The 22687-nt window shown below is 34.4% G+C and overlaps 1 protein-coding gene across 2 annotated transcripts in view; it reads left to right on the forward strand.

Annotated features, from left to right (window-relative positions):
- The window catches only part of LOC121416079 (probable phospholipid-transporting ATPase IM), a 60427-nt gene that overhangs the window by 15416 nt on the left and 22324 nt on the right, over positions 1-22687 (forward strand). For both annotated transcript variants that reach the window (XR_005970098.1, XM_041609530.1), the window contains exons 4-10: positions 11802-11915; positions 13795-13893; positions 14675-14736; positions 15344-15487; positions 16073-16155; positions 21356-21470; positions 22061-22193. Coding sequence is in view for 1 of the 2 variants with exons in the window: in XM_041609530.1 (XP_041465464.1) it covers positions 11802-11915; positions 13795-13893; positions 14675-14736; positions 15344-15487; positions 16073-16155; positions 21356-21470; positions 22061-22193 (750 nt within the window). In the remaining variant the exon portion in view is untranslated. The remainder of the gene's footprint in view (positions 1-11801; positions 11916-13794; positions 13894-14674; positions 14737-15343; positions 15488-16072; positions 16156-21355; positions 21471-22060; positions 22194-22687) is intronic.

Consider the following 22687-nt stretch of genomic DNA (forward strand, 5'->3'; position numbering starts at 1 on the left):
TGGCCCATTATGATTCTAGGATGATATTTTACCCTAGTATCACCCAGGAGTGACTTGGGTGACTTTTAAGCACCATTTCAGAATCTAATTCTGTTACTTTGAGAGATGTACATGCAGCCATGACATACATGTAGTCTTGTTTTATGATAAAATATGAATTTATTGATGCTTGATTAGCACCATATAAGTTTGATATGTCATATTCATAGTGATTATCATATCGTGTGGAATGCACCTAATATACAGGGTGGTAATTGATGAAATATAGGGATAGGTGTTGGCAGATAATCAAAAATTTTGATTCATGACAGTGATGGAGTACCAGTTATTATCATGTAGAATTGGTTTCATCTGGTGTAATCATGAAAATGTCAACCATAATGACTTTCTCCAGGGGATGTGGTTTCGATCAAATTTCCACCCTTGTTTTTACTGATTTGTGGAGAGGGGATGATAATGCAGATTCATGTTTGTCATTTCGCATACTAATGAATAATGATCAGGATATTCTTGACAGGAATTATTCAAAAGGCTGCAACATCAGTGATGCTTGGTAAACTATGAAAGTCATTGGTTTCTGTTTTAAATGAAAATTAGCTGGCTGATATGAAATCAAATTCTGTCTTAATGTTTCAGAAAAGCAGATCCTTTATCAATTTTTCAGACTTGTCATTTAAATTATTTTTGTATTATACACCCTGTACATGTATGCATCAAGTTGATTTTATAAAAACAACAAAAATGCACAAAATGTCATATTAAAGTCTTGATGTTGCCCTTTTAGAAAAAAAAATGTACAAAATTTGCCTACCATCACAAGAAGCATTGACAAAGTTAAAATTAAGATTGCTTGTAACTGTAAGGAACTACTTTGTGACCTTCATACAGGTTCATTTGTCTAGGTCATGATTGCACAATCTGTGTGTACAGTGTACAAGTTGTACATGAATACTGTTTGTATAAAAGCACAGTAAAAATGCTGGAACTACGTGGTTCACACCCCTTATAGTTTTTTAAGCCTACATGGTTTATAGTACATGTATGTTCAAACAAATTTATATGTTTGCATAAAATTTCAAAGAAATATAAAAAAGACAGAGAGAGAAATATGATATTGCAGACTAAAAAAAAGATTGAACAAGACAATGTAAACAGATCGCTTGCTATTCATACAATGTACTGCACGCTCATGCATAGATTTATAAAGTAGCTCCATGGTACATTGTCTGAACGCACATTATTGAGTGAATCTCTTTTGATCTGTCCAAGTACATGCAGTGTCATTCGCCATCCATCTCATCAACCCCTTTAGGCCCTGAGGATCTCTGCATTAATTCCATTTGTTCCCCCTTTGGCTTGTCGGCAGACTTGAGAGACTAATTACATGTAGATCAGTTTCCATTATCCCCATATCGTCTAGTTCTACTGTCTTGCAATATAGGCCTTTGTGAAAGTCCACCAATCCAGGGGGGGGGTCATAAAGTTATAAAGTTAAGAACTGGTGAACCTTTCATTCATCATGCTTAACCATCGCCAATGAACATTTTGGTGTACAGTAAACCATTTACCAGGAAAGGATCACCAGTCTTTAAAATCGCTCTTCTTAACTTACATACAAACAGCTTTTACATGAAACACCCAACCAGATCCTGTGAAACATACTATTGACTCCACATGAAATAATCTCTGGCACTTTGATAGGCTGTTTTGTGGTTTAGTATCATATTAATGTGAGATAATTCTGTACTTGATCAAAACATCAGTCTGGCTGCTGTCCCATTCGTGTGACTTCAACCTTGTACATTTGTGCACTTTTTTCTTCTTTTATTTTATATTTTTTTTGTTTTTATCCCTGAGCTTTTTATGAAGCATTTGTGATATCAGTGACAAATATGGATGTTTTAATATATTATTTGACAAAAGGAATACAAAATACAATATCCTTGGAAACCTCTAAACATGAAAATGGTTTGATATCGTATATGATGGTGGAATGTTACAAGATACCAAAATTCTTGTATTTGATTCGCTGAGAGCAAGTCTGTTGGTGAAGAATATCACATGTCATGCTTTATATGTGATATTATTGCCTGTTTATCGTCCTGTGCATATTGACATTAAACCATAATGATTACTTCATTTGTTGGACCACATGTAACTTTCTGTGAAGCGCTTTTATTCCCCAGCCGATATCTGAAGCTCTTATTTTTTTAAGGGGGGAGGGGGGCTAATGGGAATGCGCTGCTTGCAATCAGACCAGCCAAGACATATTACTCCTCGCTTTCATCCAATCTGGCTCCAGTGTGTATTTAATGAGAGAATCCAAGATCATGGATCAATCTTACCTAGAAGAACTACTATCAGATGGAGGTGTCAAATGTACACTATTTGCCATTATCTCTCTAGGCACAGCAACTTGAACCGAGAGTAGCAGAAAAGAGGATGAAAATTATCAAAAATTAGCAATTTGAAGTTATTGGCAATTTTAAAAACCAATCCTGAGATTCCTATAGGGTATATTTTCTAGCAATGAAATTACATGACCACCTCTGATGCAGGATTATTTTGACAAAGGTCTATAAGACTGTTTTCATCTTTTAGATGAGGGGCCCATTTCATAAAGAGTTTGGTAAAATGCAGTCAAAGCTACCATTAATACTGTACAATGTTTGGCAAAGATACAAGTTACCACTGGGCCTGTTATAAAGTCTTTATGAAACAGACCCCTGTGCAATAAAGAGATTAGTTCCTCCTCATTTCCGAACAAAGTATGAACTTTAAAAATACTTCCTTAAAATTTGGAGCTAAAGGCATTTTTGATCAAGGCAAAAGGGCACTATAATTAATTGAACAAAATTGGATAATATGTTCTACAAGATTTGGCGTGTAGGGCTACCCACGCACTTCAAAGTTCAATGCAAAAGGTCTCTGATGGAGGGTCTATTTTCTTGCCTCAATACCTCCACTCTCATTCGTTACTGGACAAGCAATTTGCTTATGATGTAAAATTTAAAATTTTTTTTAAAATTCATAAAATTTGTGTTGTCTTTCAATCAATTTTCATCAAATTTTATTTTTCTCGTTAGTTTTTTGGTCCCTGCACTTGAATTGTCATGCATTGCTTTTTTTTTCGCATGGCGTGATGGCAATGCATCTCTGAAGATGTTATTTCAGTAGATTTCATGTGGTCTCGCTCAATAGTTTTCTTTCTGCAAAGTACAAATAACTTGGAACAGATATTAGAAAAGAAGGCATGTTGGAATGTAATGCATAATTTCAGGAATGTCATCATTAATCCTGTTGTTATGTTGGAATTTCCACTTCAGTGAAAGTAAATCACCTTTCCTCTATTAATGATTACATGTACCTCAGAGGACTGATAAAAGGCCATTTTAGAAAGTTTGAATGTTAGAATCAAGTTAATGATTTAAAAAGATGCTTGTCTTGTTCATATTTTGTTTGCAGCGAAAAAGTTTCATCTAGGTCAATTTGTAAAAATTGAAGCATTTTAGCTCAACGTTTGTATATTTCATAGAGCTTCAAAAAATGTAGTACGTTTGCATGATTAGCAACAAATAATTTTTGAAAATCTGTACCTATCAAGTAATTGTTTTTCTCATTTACTGATCTGTAACTCTGTATTCTCTATGTATTGAAATGCCAAATAAAAGAATAATGATGATAATAATAAAATTAATCATGATAATCATGATAATAAAAAGCCTACTTTTTCTTCTTGAGTTCCAAATAGAAAAAGAATGATCGGAAAAATGCATGTAATACAAATAAAGATTATCTAAACTGTTATGATCTACAAAATTATCAGTGAAAAACTATACAGGATATCCCTTTCCTGTTCAAAATTAATTGTTTTAGTAAAAAGCAAAATTATAGTCTTCTGCAGTAGTTTTGGGGAATTAAAAAAACAGAAGCACATTACATGCACAAATACCCTGAACAGTGATATTTTTTAATCCTTTATTAAATGTCTACACTCAAACCAAAAACCATTTAAAGGGTGATTTATTTATTTCCACAAATTCATTTTTTTTACAATGTACTTCAACAACAAATATCAACAGTTCTTTATTTGAATTTATTGCTTGCTTGCATAATGTACATGTATGAACATTAAAATGCTTGCAATTTTTTAGGATTTACAACACAAAGCTGTACTACAGGAAAGTAAACATGTGATATCATAATACCAGAGCTTTTAGAATTATGACTGGTATTCTTTTATGGATTTCACAAGACTTCAGGACTCATTTTCTGTTTGTAAAATTTTGACCATATTTCTGAATGGGGATTGCCCTTAATGGTGCCAGGTAAAAATGGCAGAGGTAATAATGACAGAGGTAATAATGGCAAAGGTAAAAATGGCAAAGGTAAAAATGGCAGAGGCAAAAATGGCAGAGGTAAAAATTATAAAGATAGGCTACATTATGATTATCATCCATGACCGGATTCTTGTCGACGAAATGGGCTATAAAAACTGATTGAAATAGTATGTTGTTTTTCATCATTTAAGATCTAAACTCAATCATTTTCTTGCCAAAATGATTTCAATTAGTGACAGCATGATGAAAGGATCTTAAGCTCGTAAGCAGAACAACGCTTTAATACAAACCCAACGATCTTTAAAATGTAAACACCAATGTGTGCAGCCACTTACTCTCTGAAACGAACAAGTTCGGGTCTACGTCGAACTACTTTCATAATTTAAACTGGATAAAAAAAATAACTGAACATTCTGTAATAAAAGTATTTTTTTTAATTTCCATATCATGATGGATCATGATGAATAGATTCGCCAGTGATGTCACTGGCGGATCCACAGCTGGCCCGTGGCCCCCCCCCCTTGAGAGGTAATTATTAAAATCTTAGCAAATATGCTAACTCAAGTGTGCCCCCTTTTTAAAGCGAGACCCTTTTCTGCTTGCTATTTATTTTGTTCATGAGTTAGTAGGCGGAAAACTTTTTTGCATGTCATTTTTCAGGAAAATGTGCCCCCCCCCTTGGAAAATCCTGGATCTGCCCCTGATTAATGTGATACGTTAAATGTAAATGATACAATTATTGTTCAGTCTTTATAGAGCAATACCTCAATGCAGCTAGTCCAAGTGGATGCCAGGTTCCCAAAGGGTTTGACGTCATATATGGGAAGCTGCCCCATGACATTTTATGCACTAAAAAATGGTTCATAATTGCTTTAAAAATATTTCAGGAGCGTCAGTGAAATGATTTGTCGCTTGATATAAACTGAAGATAAAAAAATTTTGGATTTTTCTAGAAAATTACATTTCATTAATATTTTCTATACACCAAATATGGGAAAGCTGCTCGCAAATGACGTCACCATTGAAATATAAAAGTATAGCTTTTTAAATCTTTGATTGATTTCCTAAAACCCTCACCATTATCATTTTATTTTTTTCTGCTATTCTACAATGACTTTTAACCGAGGTTGAACTTCCCCTGTAATGAATTAAGTTCAATTGCGATCAAGAGTGTGCTTCAAATTTGAATACTAATACAGCGATTTGACATGAGAAGGCCATCCATGAGAGTCCAGAAAAAATAGGATATTCTAGCCAAAAGATTATCAATTTGGTGCAGACGATCTATCTATGATTTTAAGAATGTCACCCTTTCCATTATTTTATTTTCTTAAAACCTTTCTTAGTTAATCTATGTAGGGCTTACATGCGGGGGCTTTTTTATTTTTTTTCATGGGGGTTGAAGACTCTTTTTACCTATACCATTATGACCTCTGCCATTTTTACCTCTGCCATTTTCACCTCTGCCATTTTTACCTTTGCCATTTTTACCTCTGCCATTTTTACCTCTGCCATTTTTACCTCTGCCATTTTTACCTCTGCCATTATTACCTCTGCCATTTTTACCTCTGCCATTTTTGCCTCTGCCATTATTACCTCTGCCATTTTTACCTCTGCCATTTTTACCTTTGCCATTTTTACCTCTGCCATTTTTACCTCTGCCATTTTTACCTCTGCCATTTTTACCTCTGCCATTATTACCTCTGCCATTTTTACCTCTGCCATTTTTGCCTCTGCCATTATTACCTCTGCCATTTTTACCTCTGCCATTTTTACCTCTGCCATTTTTGCCTCTGCCATTTTTACCTCTGCCATTTTTACCTCTGCCATTTTTACACCGATCCGCCCTTAATAAGGCTACACCAGAAAGAGTACTTCCTAAAATGTATACCTATTATTAATGCATTTCTTGAATCAGCTGAGCATGTGCTTAGTAAATGACTGCCAGAATCAATGCAGTATAAAACAAAATAAGAATTTATCACAGAAGAGGACCTTCATGTACATGTACATAGCCAAATGATGTGTCTTTTTTGTCTTGCCCACCGGAGGTGAAGGCAAGACTTAAGGATCCAAATGTCGTCCGTCCGTCACAAATCTAATGACACATAACTCCACAACTGTAAGATGCTTTTCAACCAAACTTGGATGGTAGATGGACTTAGGGGACCTGCATCTTATGCTGCAGTCGGAGGTCACATGGTAAGGTCAAAGGTCATTTTCAGGTCAACGTTAAAGTTTACATGCAAGACTCTCTTTTGACACCTAACTCCGCAACCGTAAGTCACTTTTCAACCAAACTTGGATGGTAGATGGACTTGGGGGACGTGCATCTTATGCTGCAGTCGGAGGTCACATGGTAAGGTCAAAGGTCATAGGTCATTTTCAGGTCAACGTTAAAGTTTACATGCAAGACTCTCTTATGACACCTAACTGCGCAACCGTAAGTCACTTTTCAACTAAACTTGGATGGTAGATGGACTTGGGGGACCTGCATCTTGTGCTGCAGTCGGAGGTCACATGGTAAGATCAAAGGTCATTTTCAAGTCAACGTTAAAGTTTACATACAAGACTCTTATGACACCTGACTCCGCAACTGGAAGTTACTTTTCAACAAAACTTGGATAGCAGATATATTTAGGCAACCAGCATGATATGCTGCAGTCGGAGGTCAAATGGTAAGGTCAAAGGTCATCTCCGGGTCAACATTAAAGTTTACGTTCAAGGCTTTTATGACAAGTGTTCCATCCCAGTCATTTCACAATGAAGTTTCGATACAATACTGTTGCGTGCCCTCGCAAAACACGATATTTCTGGTTATTTTCATAAGTGGGCGAGACACAAAATCACTTTTGCCTTGTTTAGAAGGAAAGTATTTGGATACCCCACCCCATCAAATTAAAGAACGTGTACTGCACATTCAAGAAATACAGTACTGGTACTGTGAAAGAGGTGTGGTCGGAAGTGTATTAATTCAAACTTTAAGTGCTTCCTTATTTCTATTATCTTATTTCTATCTTATCTATTTTCGATTGCATTTCTTCAGGTTCCCTTTATTTGTTATTAAAGTAAATTATATATTTTGTTTTGATTCTCATCACACTATGATGACTTGATCGTATGCCAAGGGAAGGATACATTTCAACTTTTCAAGTTTTCCGCATTCCTACCTAAAAAAAGTGATTTGTAATGAAAATATATCTACATATCCATGTACAGTGCACATTGCAAAAATCATGTGAATATTAAATTGCTTATTAAAAGTTTAAAAAAAGTTCACAATTGAAATTAGAAAATATCACATTTTTTAACACACCCCTTTCTCTCTGCCTTTCCTTTGCTTGTGGCATTCACAAATATTTTGATGAGACAAAATTGGGATTTGATCATGAATAGCTAATACCAATTACATGTAATATCTCAATTCATGCTCAACTTAGATTGTTTTCATATTTCAGACTCACTTTTTCATAAAATTTATCTCTGTATTGTAATTGTAGGTTAGTCACTCTTCCTCCTATTGGAATATTAAAATTGTTGAGGAGAAAATATTGCAATAATATGAAAATTCACGTTCATGTACATGTACTCATGTACATGTAAAGAGGAAGTCCACCCCAACAAAGAGTTGATTCGAATAAAAAGTATAATTCGGAAAGTTTCATAAAAATCATATAGTAAGAAATAGTGTTTCAAAGTTGTATAGCTTATTTTTACAATATAGTCATTAACAACATGGATGGTAGATACATTTATGGTGTATGCATGAGAGTAATTTTGCTACCAATATTTCTTTCATATTTTCTTAAATATTTCAATTTTTTTCTAATGATCTCTCATCATTATTTGAAACAAACTCAAATGTATGATTTCTCTCTGAACATGTGGACTTGCCTTCTATCAAGAGGGTATGTATTGTCAAATCTGTATTAAAAAATATATACATGTATATATATATATATTCTATACATGCGATTTGTGGAAAATGGAAACAGCCTGCTTGCAAGTCGAAAGGGGATTTTTTTTTATCGGAAAAATGATAGTATTACATGTATATATTTACAGTCACATCTTTGATTACATGTAGGTCTTTACTCTGTAGTCCTGAAATGTTACAATGAATACTTGACCATGATACATGATATTTTCGAACCACTTTATCCGGTTTGAATGCATTATTTTCATTATGCAAACATACTATATTTCTCTCTTTCACGCTCGTTCTGGCAATTAGCAGGCCTCCACTGGTAAACATCACGTCACATTGAACTTTTTTCGTCGATGACTGCCTCATTGTCGTCAAAATGACTCCGGCCTAATTTTAGCTTTGTCAATAAATCAATGAGGAGGAAATACAGTATGTGTAACTGCTGGCTATTCAGATATCCTTTACAGATGCCAATAATATAGAGGGATATTATTGAAAAAATGGTTTCCTTGGCAATACTGATATGTCTAAAATGTAAAGCTCTTCGAATTACTGGGATATGATAGAAAATTGAATGTAATACCCAATGTATTACGATTCATTGTGCCGTCTGTTGACGCACATTGGCAGGTCATTGTGTTCAGGGGCAGCTGCGTACATTGCACTTTTCTTCAAACAATAGAAATAATTTGCAGTACATATCTTTGATTGATTGTAGCATGGGAGATGAAATTGATTTGTGCTCATTTATGACCTACACCCCTTCATGTTTGGGAACCCATATCATCAAAATAAGAGCTGGTATTAAACATTGACAGAGTATTTCATGACAGAAATTTTGAAAACTGACTTTTTTTTACTGAAAATTGACAAAAATTACCTATGCATCAAATACTTCAATTTCACTCCACAAAATGCAAAAGTGTCCCCCAATGACAAGCTCAATGCTCAATTGCTCTTTCCCTCAATTTAAGTTTTTGTCTCACCTGCGAAGCAGAGTGAGACTATAGGCGCCGCTTTTCCGACGGCGGCGGCGGCGGCGTCAACATCAAATCTTAACCTGAGGTTAAGTTTTTGAAATGACGTCATAACTTAGAAAGTATATGGACCTAGTTAATAAAACTTGGCCATAAGGTTAATCAAGTATTACTGAACATCCTATTAGAGTTTCATGTCACATGACCAAGGTCAAAGGTCATTTAGGGTCAATGAACTTAGACCATGTTGGAGGGATCAACATCGAAATCTTAACCTGAGGTTAAGTTTTTGAAATGTCATCATAACTTAGAAAATATATGGACCTAGTTCATGAAACTTGGACATAAGGTTAATCAAGTATCACTGAACATCCTGCACGAGTTTCACGTCACATGACCAAGGTCAAAGGTCATTTAGGGTCAATGAACTTTGGCCGAATTGGGGATATCTCTTGAATTCCCATCATAACTTTGAAAGTTTATGGATCTGATTCATGAAACTTGGACATAATAGTAATCAAGCATCAATGAACATTTTGTGCAAGTTTCAGGTCTCATGATTAAGGTCAAAGGTCATTTAGGGTCAATGAACTTTGGCCGAATTGGGGGTATCTGTTGAATTACCATCATAACTTTGAAAGTTTATTGGTCTAGTTCATTAAACTTGGACATAATAGTAATCAAGTATCTCTGAACATCCTGTGCGCGTTTCAGGTCACATGACCAAGGTCAAAGGTCAATGAACTTTGGCCGAACTGGGTGTATCTGTTGAATTACCATCATAACTTTGAAAGTTTATGGATCTGATTCATGAAACTTGTACATAAGAGTAATCAAGTATCACTGATCATCCTGTGCGAGTTTCAGGTCACATGATCAAGGTCACAGGTCATGTAAGGTCAATGAACTTTGGCCATGTTGGGGTTTTTTGATGAATAACCATCATATCTCTGTAAGTTTATTGGTCTAGTTCATAAAAGTGGACATAAGAGTAACCATGTATCGCTGAACATCTTGTGCGAGTTAGAGTAGTATTCAAAGTCAGCACTGCTGCTATATTGAACCGCGTGATGCAGGTGAGACGGCCAGAGGCATTCCACTTGTTTTTCAATAAAGCCACCCCCCCCCCCCCCGCAAAAGATTTCTGAAACAATGTTGTAAACTGCAATGTACTGCATGTACAGTAGTTATTGAACTGTCTGTTTAAAATGGAAACCACTAGCCTGCCTGTCGTGGGTGGTAAGGTATAGAAATATGTGAGTACATAAACATTAATCTATTTTTAGCCATTGCAACATGTTCACATAGTGTGAATGAGAAAAAAATGAATTTGAAAATAATATACTTCCTCAATAACTGTTGAACTTCATTTTTGGACCAAAAGAAAAGCAAATATTTGGCTTTATAACAAACCAAAAAAAAAACTCCCATGAAAAGGAATTTCATTTGATATACGATTGAAACACCACTGTACACATCCAAATGCATGATATTTGAAATGAAAAACTGAATTAATTTCAAATACTGAAGTATCCATTTGAATTTATACCGATTATGTCACTCTCTAGAGTTGAGGACAGGCCTGGTTGAGGAAGTTCACCCTGAAGAAAACTTTGTTGTGAAAATAGCAGAAAAAATAGTAAAAAATAGTGGTGAAGGTTTGAGGAAAATCTGTTAAAGAGTAAGAAAGTTATTAGAGTTCAAAGTTTTGGATTTGTGACGTCATAAACGAGCAGCTGCCCCATGTGTTATGTAATATATAATGCATGAATTTCAAAATTCTTATGGTTCCTGATGACTTAATTTTGTTTTCTATTCATGATCGGGTGTGAAATGATTTTATCCATTGATATACAAAAGGTACAGTGAAAAACATATTTAATTTTATGATAAAACGACTTTTCATTGATTTTTTACCATTCACTATGTAGGAATGCTGCTCGCATATTACGTCACAAATCAAATATTTGAAATTCTAATAACTTTTTGATTATTTGATGAATTTTTCTCAAACCTTCAGCAATATCTTTTACTATTTTTTCTTATATTTTTACAATAAACTTTTTGTCAGGGTGAACTTTCCCTTTAATGTGTACATTCTTCTGAGAGATGGGTAATGATAGTGCATTGATTTATATTGATGCACAATATTATACTGTTGTCTCGACTTCAGAGTAGGGCCTACTGTTTTGTTTGAACAGTCTTGATGAACCGTATTCAGGCTAAATAAATAAATTTAATTAAAAGTTTATGAATAATGACATTAGGTTCATTCACACCATGATGAGCTAATCCATCTGTGTTTTATCACTTACATAAACCCTGTATCATGCGTGAGAATGCTTTATCTATAAAGTGAAGTTACATGTACTTACAATCATTTTGACATATTATTTGATGAAGAATAAGATTTGTCAGTTACATGCACATAAAGTAGAACATCAATTTCATCATTGATGACAAGTTTCGTAAAACAGTAGATTGAGTCATAAATGGATGTGAACTTTAAAAAGCATTTAATTGATTTGTTTTCTGTCTCTTCTCTTTCTTTTATAGAATAATTACATCAAGACGTCCAAGTACAACATCTTCACCTTCCTTCCCATCAACCTATTTGAGCAGTTTTTGAGGATAGCCAACTTTTATTTTCTTGTACTCTTCATCCTTCAAGTAAGTTTTCATTTGAATATGTTTACAACAAAGTAGTGAGAGAGGTGTTGTCATAGTGGTAGCAGTAGAAGTAGTAGTAGTATTTAGTAGTAGTAGTAGTAGTAGTAGTAGTAGTAGTAGTAGTAGTAGTAGTAGTAGTAGTAGTAGTAGTAGTAGTAGTAGTAGTAGTAGCAGCAGCAGCAGCAGCAGTAGTAGTAGAATGTGTAATGTGTAATGATGGTTATTCGAAGACTTTACAGGACGATGAAAATAATATTTCGTACTTTTTTGTTAACAGGGTCATGTTGAAAGAACCAGATCTGGGCCATATTGCATTCTATGGCATTGCTGTTGTAATGATACCCAACAGTCAATTAAACAAGGATTCTATGGAATTTGCTATTATGGCACTGTTAAAATAAAGTGTAAGGATGGCAGAAATTTTAGATAAAATGAAGGTAGAATTAGTCTAGCACAGCTTATCTGACTCTTGTATGCTGACATAAAAAAAGTAAATGTAGATCAGACAGACATATTTATCTACATGTATCAAGTGAAAGAGGAATATGTGAGAGAAAAATATATTTAAGAGATCAACTGAAGCAGATACATACTGAGAAGATCACAACCCTCAAGATTTGCTTCGATAATTGGATTGGCCATGAATGCAAAATTGCTCTTGACGACGTCAATATTATGCATTGATCTGTTCTTGTGTCCATAGAAATGTATACAATGAATGTTTATGATGTTCAATAAATTTGCTGTGTAAGTGCACGCCCTATAGATGATTCATAGATTGTTCCATAGAGATATATTCAGCAGACAAACAGATGTTTAGTTTACAGTTGGACAGACCTATGCATGATTAGCTTTGCAGAGTCATTTATACCACAATCTAATGACAAATGTTCATGGCATGTTTACAATGAACATTTGTGACATAACAAATAAATAAATCATAACAAATATTAAAATAAATCCTGGTTTTGAGGAAATTCTATATACGATCTTATAAATGTGTTTTTACCAGATTATATTCAATGATTTTGAAATGACTGAATACATTGTACATATAACAAATCCACAGATGACATATAGGGGAGAGAATTTATTTCTACTGATTACTGAAACATATTAACATTGACACGTAAATCAAAGTGCTCTACAACCAAGCAGGCTGATCGATTCGCATTGCATTGAATAGACATTTATAAAAAAAAGATAACAAAAAAAACAGTAGGCTTGTTCAAGTGCTTTACACTAAAATTCATTCCTGGGCCCTGTTGCATAAAACTATACTATTATAGTAACTTTGCCATACCATGATAACTACCATGGTAACAATGATCAGCAGCCAATCAAAATCAAGGATTCCATGCAAGTTACATGTACCATTGGTCAAGTTATGCAACAGGGCCCATGTCCCTATAATGGTTATAAAAAGCACAGCGCAATTGGGATGAATAATTTGCAGAAGAAAATAAGTGGGATTCAAATTCGAAAATATCTGATGAAATTGAAAAGACAAACATTAGTATAAAGAGACACCACACCATTGCATTTTGTTAAACATTTCTGATTCTGATTTGAAATTGTGATCCAACTCACAAAACTCTCTCCTCTGATTTTAATTTTGACTTTTGCATGTTCTCTTAAACATTTGGATTCTGAAGTACATGTACTGCATAATAGCAGTGCCTTTTTAAAGCGCCATGAGCATCGAAAGGTGGACCTGTACGCTATATAAGTAGCCACCGTTATTATTATTATTATGTATTCTACATACATGTACTATCACCTACTCTCTTCACGACCATTGACCTTTTTTTTTACTATGTATTGTATTTGTGAATTCATGTATTGAATATTGGATTCCTTTTCTTTCCTATTTTTCTAGTTGATTGGTCCTATCTCATCTCTAAGCCCTGTCACCACTGCGCTTCCATTGGTTGTTGTGCTTGGATTAACAGCTATCAAAGATGCAGTAGATGACTTTGTAAGTACTATCTCAAAACACCACTTGACAAAAAAAACATTAGACAACTTTGAAATATCTGAGCTGTATTGTATCGTTCAAAATGAAACCAAGTAAACTGAAAGTCAAAAGCTTTATCTTGTTTTTTTTTAAGTTCAAACTATGAATGCTTTCATCAATTGATAAATTATTCCTACATGTGAGAAACACCTACCATAATTTGGATTGAGTAAAACTTCTAGCTATTTCATTAATTGTTTTATTGAAATATGGCAAGCAAAATATATCCTAAATCATTTCTTAGACTAATATTTTTATCTGAAATGAGAGCTCAGTGATTCTTATTGAAATTTGAAAAGTATATACTTTGTCATAAAGTGAAATGAAATTACATGAACTATTTAAAGTCGCTCTATGTTGTCATAGAAAGGTAAAGCTTTTAGTCACATAATTGCAATTTCAACTAATTGCTGACTAGGCCATGAATAATTTAGACTCATTATCCTCTCATTTGGTCTGTAATTCTACCCAACTGCTTGTACTCAATTCCACATACATTCAAGCATTTTCATAGAAACAAAAACAAAAATATTTCTATGTTTGTTTTTGCCCATCTGGTCTTACATGTATGTCCAAAGCTGATTCTGAATGGAGTGAATTGACTCGAGTGTCGAACCTGGCTCACTGGGTCAAAAAACCACTGCTGGACCACTACATTGCATTACATGTATATCTTTTGATTTGTTCTTGTTTGTATTAAATAAATTATATTTTTTCATCTTTCCCTTTTTGTTCATCACAGAGGAGACATAAAAGTGACAACCAAGTCAACAACAGAGAATCTTTCATCCTTGTCAATGGAGAGTAAGTAGTTTTTATCTCACACACATATTATGTGTATACATACATTGACCTCCCTTGGTACCATTTAATGAATTTTTAATGTAGAAATTGCATTTTTGTATAATAAAATATGATTTATTGGTTTTCCAAGTATAGACTTATGAAAATATGATGAAATGCGGTGAGAACATGTATATATGTAACTGGCTGGTATCTTTCCCTGCAATGTAAAGAAGAACCAACTATACTGCTTCTATCACAGGCAGGGCTGCCTTTATAGTGTAGAAGTTACCTACTTCATACCCCAGTCAAATGATGAGAAATAGGGATATAACAGTTATTCATTCTCGTCAATGGGTATTATAGACTGACATTCTTTTAAAATAAATAAATTATTACAAACAATCACATTCAATTTGTCTAAGTGATCATTTTAGTAGCTGTTGTTAGATTATGTTAGTGGTCCTTCATTGTTGATAGATGAATGTGTTTTTTTAATTCAACTAAGTTTTAATCTCCCTTTCATAAGGGGCTGCGGCTTTGAATCCCCATTGACCTGTTTTGGCATATCAATTACTTCTACAATTTCATTTCAACTATTTTCTTTTTGCTCTGTTACTTTGATTAGGCTTACAACTGTAAAATGGCAGCATGTTCAGGTGGGGGACATCATTCGAATGAAGAATAATGACTTTATCGCAGCTGACATCTTACTCTTATCATCCAGCGAGCCTCACAGTCTGGTGTATGTAGAGACGGCAGAGTTGGATGGGTAAGAGAGAGACGTCATGTCATGTCACACCTTTGCATATCTTGCATGCATATTGCTCAAATACAGACATACAGTGGAATACCCACTGAAAGTGTAATATGTGTGAAAGGGCAGAGGCCTTCGAAAGTCACTAGTTTTCATATGTTTGAAATGTGGCAATGAAGCCCAAAATGAACTTGCCTTATTCTCAAGCTGATGTTGTATCCATTTCATGCACAATGCACCTCACTCGAGCTCATTCTCACATGTGAATGATTAATTGGAATGACCAAATGATTTAATGCTTTAAAAAGAAATTCAACAAAAAAAAGGCACTTTCAGGTGTGCTTCACAAAGTGTGAGAATTTTTGAATTACTTGACACAAGAATTATTTCTAAATCTTGTAGTAATTTTACACTCAATCTCCTGCTTAAAACCTTCAGTAGATTAAGCCAGACTATACCTGCTCGACTGTCTACTATGTATATTTTGACGTACCCAATTGTTTTTACACAGTTTATTTGCAAAGGTAACTCTCATACAATAGGCCATAAAAGATGATTTTCTTCTTTTGATTTGTTGTTAATTTTGTTTTTATTTCCCAGGGAAACGAATCTGAAAGTAAGACAAGCTCTTCCTGAAACTTCAAAATTAGGAGAGGATCTAGAGAGACTGAGTGGTTTCCAAGGTTTGCCATCTTTTTTTTTTATATCCGGGGGGGGGGGGGAAGGGCAGTTAAAAAGAATGAAAGTGTGAGTGGAATTTGTGCTCAATTAACAACGTGCACATAGTAAACACATCTATTTGATTAGTACACCTGAATACCTTACATCCCACTTTCAATGTTAATGTGATTTTTAGTCACAAATATTTTTGTATAACACCCCCTAAAACATTAGTATATTTCTTTGTAATACTTGGCAAGGGTAAATTCCAAAGGAATGTAAAAATGAATGATGCTAATGCAGGCTACAGATATGCATTTTTTTTTAATTGAAAGTAAGGCCAGGGCCCTGTTGCTTGAGAGTTACCATTATGGAAACTTAGCTATGCAATAGTAAATTTGCATGGAATCTTTGATTTGATTGGCTGCCTGACTTTGGTCGTTGCCAGTGGATAGCAAGGTTACCAACTGCAATAGTAGGTTGGCCAAAACGATTTTTTATACTTTGGACGGCAAATTTTTTTAATGCTTGCTAGTGCTTGGCATCCCAGCTAAAAGTCTTGCAAAAATACCCCCAAAGTGGTGTACAGCTGGATGCCAAGCGCACTTTTGCGTGAAAATGTCATTTTTAGTGTAAAATCTGAAAGAAAGTCATAAATCATGCATTTGGATATTTTGACTGAATATCTTTAAGTTTGACTACCTTTGATATGCCATCATTCTTATCTGGAGTTTCAAATTATAAGACTAATAAATATACATTTCAAATTGGAATATTAAACACACATAATGGCACTATGAAACATAAAATCGTCATTTTGATACTCAAAATAAAAGTTTGTGAAAACTATCAATAACTCGAATTTATTTTAAAACTTCAATTTCTTCGATTTAAATGTATTTATCTATTGATTATATATCAATCGTCCTAATGTCACAAATCTTAAAGAATTTTCAAGTAAGATGGAAGATATATCATGCTCATCATCTAATCTCTTACAAATTTCAGTTGCTAAGAAATCATGCGGGGAGCGGGCCTTTGCTCATGCAGGACCTAGCCTGTGGAATTCTCTCCCACACAGTTTGAAAACCCAGACTTCAGCGACCACCTTCAAGGGCAACCTGAAAACTTACCTGTATAAAAGCGTTTTTTTTTATAGACATTGACTTATTGTTCAGACATGTATTACATGTATATGTAAATAGTCTTTGTTGTTCTGCTCTGAAGCGCCTTGAGCATCTAATCAAGATGGAAAGTGCGCTATATAAATCTTATGTATTATCATTATTATTATTATGTATAGGGGACATGCATAGTTTATCGGGTGGGCATTTTGAAGGTATCATTAAATACACTGTACATTATAAACCAATTACATGTATAAGTACGTACTTAAAATGAGTAACAAAATTTCTGGCCGCAACTGTCCCTGCCCCCCCCCCCCCCCCGCAACTGGGGTCGATTACTTAAATGGGGGTGCTCATGTAAATATGACAAGCAGAGGTTACAGTATATATATATATCTCTCTCTTTTGAAATGCTGAATGCTGTAAACACTTGACACCGATCATACACTGGGCTGAAAACAGCCCTGCTCTACCGTGTGTACTGCAATTACTTATTACAATTCTCAATTTAGGGAAAACTGAACAATTGCAGGACTCTTTGCTCTGATTGTAAGCTAAGACACCAATGATGATATAATGTTTCACTATGAACTTTTGAATTTTGGGTGTATTGTACTGTTAATATTTTAAAAAGTGGATTTAATTTGATTTCACAATTATCTAGGACTTTGTTTACAACCACTTTCTGTTCTTCAGATTTTGAGTGTTGTCAATCGTGAGCATACGGCAACGACAAGAATTATTTGTTTGTGTGCTGTTTGAAAAAAAAACAGTAATGTTAAAACTACACCACCAGTTTTAACAAGGATTTATCATAACATGGAGTACCGTACATGTTGCTCCATGATCTTACCAAGCATTGTACTCTACAGCGTGTCCCACAAACATGTTAATGGCACTTTAGCTGAGTATAATGTGAAATTACTAAATCCTATTATATATAATTTATGTAGTCATAGATTACCATTTTTCATACAACTGGCTTGAATTTCATGCAATATAATTCATTAAACATAGAGAGATGAGCCTTCTTTCAAATTTCAGAAGAAAACCTCTCAATCTGAGTTTGTTATTGCGTTGAATAAAGTACGCCCCCAATCACGTCTTCATTCTCTATTTGTCTGTTTCATTTTCTTAGAATTTCGGCCCACAACTTGCGGGCCGATACTTAAATTTAGAAGGAAAATGGAGGTTTAAAAAGATTGGCATGACATCTTTAATCAAACGTGATTAATCGAACATTAAATTGACTTTAAACTAATGGGATGCACGGTTAGTGACTTGCGATAGATTTTTAGTTGTTTTTAAAGGCAACTCTTTCTGCAACATGCCCAAGGACTAGCATTATGCAATTGAGAACATTCAGTGAAAATATTCAATCCGAATAAAGAAATATCTATTAAGTCACTGCTTCTTGAGCTAAGAATCTTTCATTGAGCTGATGGTGTCCTCAGAGCCTATATAGGATTAGAGAACAAGATAAAGAAATACACGGGGGTTGGACAAGGCCCTGGGAACGATATTTTAACTTGGGGTGCTGATGTAAATTTGACAAGCAAAAAAAAACTTTCACTAAAAAATGAAGGTCACTTTGGTCCCTAGAAAGTGGAGCACTTTTGTGTTACATTTATTAATTTATACTAGAATCCCAGGGGGTGCTGGAAATGAAGAATAATACACACATCACCCCCAGTCAAATCTTGGGGGTGCTTCAGCACTCCTACTTCCCAGGGCCATTAGCAAACAAAAAATACATATTTTTATCTAGTTTGTAGAGTTATATGGGCAAGACCCTCATTTGAAGCAATCAAGGAAAGGTCTAATAGAAAATTTTAGAAAATGAGTGAGCCATCGACATTAGGCGAGATAAACAACAGAGAGGGCTGGAGAAACAAATCAACAAGCGAGACAATCCACTGATCCCCTCCCCAACACGCTCTCCATTCTTTTCCTTCTGTTTTTCGATACCTTTTTTTGAAACTTTTTGGGGCAAGTTTCCCCCCTCCCCCTCACTTCATGCATCTTTATCAAAAGGCTTATGTCAGTGTCCATAGCCCAATTTCTTGATTTTAGAATCTAGAAGGCATTGTTTCATACAATTAATTGAACAGCACTAAAAAATATTGGGTAAAATTTTAACCACCACGAGGATAATTATGTGTCCAACCAATTTGGGGCAGTATTTTACCCAATGCGGGAATATTACAATTAACTTTACAGTGGCAAAATTTTCATCACACTGGATAAATAAAAATACCCCAAAGAAATGCCCAATGTTAGTTGAACACATAATTACCCTCATGTGGCACTTTTATCTAATATCTTTTAGAGTGAGTTCATTAGACCAGCAATAATAAATAGATCGGTCCATAACCATTTGAACGAGCTAAAGGTTTCATATGTGGAGAAAGATGTTTGAAATACCAAGAGTAGGCTCTTAGAGTTCACATTTTAATTCTTTTTTTTTAATCTCATTTCATCACATGCATTGTCATGTTGGGAAATGCAGTCCTATGACGATCATGACAAACGAATGTAAAGGCTAATGACCAGAGTCCAGCACAGATATATAGACTGAATGTATAATTTTCCCTGTGCACGTACAGTATTTTCTGTCTTAGACTACGATATATAAAAGCATGGACCTATGATAACGCCAAATGCGAAAATTGAAGGTAAACATGAATTTGTTGTAATCAAGTCAAATGAACGGAGTAAAAATCTTAATATACAATGCAAGAGATTAAGAAATATTTATGATTATACTTATTCATATTTTCACAAGATGTTATTTCTTCAATAAACATAGCAGCATAAATTCAGAAACAACTAAAACTAATAATTACTCACAAAAGTGCCATTCATTTCATAATGAAATACTAAGCTCATCAACCCTAAATGACATACATGTACGACCTTGATCATGTGACTTGAAACTTGTGGAAAATGGTCAATGATACTTTATACATTTTTGTCCAAGTTTCATGAACTAGATCAAACTTTAAAGTTATGATGACATTTCAAAAATTTTATTCTAACGTAATGTATATGTTCTTTTTATATTGGTCAAATAAATAATAATGATAATAATAATAATAATAATAAAATACCCCCAGCATGGCCAAAGTTCAGTGACTTATATGACCTTTTATCTTAATCATGTGACCTAAAATTCATGCAAGACAATCAATGATACCTGAATACTCTGTGTCATGAAGTTTTCACCCATACCTTCAAAGTTATGATGAAATTTCAAGAACTTAACCTTGATTAAGATTTCAAGGTTGATGACGCTGTTATATCGACACTGCCGTCTCTTCCGCCGGAAAAAGTTGCCCCTATAGTCCTACTCTGCTATAGAGGCAAGACACAAAAATTAGGTATTGCCATGGAAATGGCCAATACAGATATTGATAATCCAATAAATGAAGTAATATGTACTTTAAATAGTTTAAAACTAATGTTAATTCAATCATCTTACACATTTTCTATGTTTTGGGATATAGATATTCTTATAAAATTAATGTTACCAAAGTAAGGTAAATGAAATATCAGACCTATTTATGAATTTCGCCACAGGTAGATTTGCGTTCGGCACCCTTTAATTTACTACAGTGGGACCCAGCACTATAATGAATTTTCAAAAATAAAGGAGAGAATCATGAGACACATAAGCAGTCTCCAATGTTCAAAGTCTAGAATTGCTCTTGCATTTTTACCTTTATATTGAAATATTTGTAGTGTAGTGCAATATTCCTCTGGCAAACTTTCACTCTATGAGTATAGGTGTGAAACAGATAACAAGATATTGTGCTTGACTCCTAGAACAATCAACATACTTTCAAACAATTCAAAACTGCATTAAGAACTTGTATATGTACATGTATCTAAATTGTCATGAATTAAAAAAAAGCATTTCCAGCAGCTTCCCTTCCTCCCCATCTACGTTGGAAGTTGAAACTATTTTCAAAGGTGTAAAACTATGCAATCAGTACTATGATTGTGATTCTAAAACTGATGAAGAATAAAAATCCATGCTTGTTTAAATTGGCTTTTTAATAATTGCATTTGTGCTCCTACGTATATTTATCTTCAGGTGAAATTCGCTGTGAGGCTCCCAACAATGTCTTGGATAAGTTTGACGGAGCAATGTCTTGGGCTGGAGATAGGTTTTCCCTTAACAATGATCAGATCATGCTTCGAGGGTGCAGGTAAGGTTTCTTTTTTACTTTTTTTCTCTTTTTCTTCTCTCTTGCTTCCCATACTACTCTTTCCTTTCCTCAGGCATTATCTCTTTTTATTTATACTTCTTTTCTTATCATTATCAACCTGTTCCTTTTTCTCTTCCCTTGTCATTATCCTTTCAACTTGTCCTCTTTGTCTTCTTCATCCTTACATTCTTTCATGTCTTGTTCTACTTAGTGTTCTACCCCCATCTTGCACTTGCTATTGAACATTTTATTTGTATTTTTTTCCCTTTCATTTTCTCCCTCTTTCTTCCCCTTCCCACTATCATAATGAAAATGAAAATCCATAATTTATTTTTCGAAATAGACATGAAATGAAATGAAATACTCCGAAAATTTGCTTTGTCCAATTGATCGTGGGCCCGGCAGCCACTGTGCAGCGCCAGATCGACGAGGCTCTATCCTTTTAATCGTTCCCTTTAATGCTCTTTATATGCATGTACATGTATTTATATTCTAGCATTGATCAGTTTATTATGCAATAGGTCCAATCTTTACCATGCCGTGTTGAGAATGTTCAATGTTATCTTTTATTTTCCTGTATGATTGTATAGATTACGAAACACCGCATGGTGTTATGGTATTGTTATCTTCGCTGGTAAGGACACAAAGCTGATGCAGAACAGCGGAAAGTCTAAATTCAAGAGAACCAGTCTCGACAGACTACTCAACAAGATGGTCATTTTTGTAAGTATAAATATGTTTCTTCAATAAGCTACATGTATGTGATTGAATTTTCAAACAACTGCAATTTCTATTATTTCTTCAGCAGGGTTCCCACGGTCATGGAAAATCCTGGAAAAATTTGTGGTCCTGGAAAGTCAGGGAAAAGTCAGGGAATTTGGAAAATTTGTGAAAAGTCATGGAAAAGTCATGGAATTGCATTTACCTCATGGCTATGGCAGCTTTCTGTTTTGTCATGTCTCGCAAAGTTCTCTCATACTTAATTATATATCCACTGGTGAGATATGATTTTGGTGTCTAAACTTTGGTTTCAAGGGTCAAATTATAAGGACAAGTTACAATGACACTCATTGGTCTAGTACGTTCAAAATTCCAAGATGGCTTCCAAAAATGGAGTACAAAATGTCTGATGTTAGTTACTTTTTTTTATAAAAGGACATAGTTTGTTCAATATCTGTCTGGGGAATATGAGTTTGGTGTCTAAACCATGGTTTAAA

This window comes from Lytechinus variegatus, chromosome 5 (genome assembly GCF_018143015.1).
Source record: "Lytechinus variegatus isolate NC3 chromosome 5, Lvar_3.0, whole genome shotgun sequence".
Lineage (NCBI taxonomy): Eukaryota > Metazoa > Echinodermata > Echinoidea > Temnopleuroida > Toxopneustidae > Lytechinus > Lytechinus variegatus.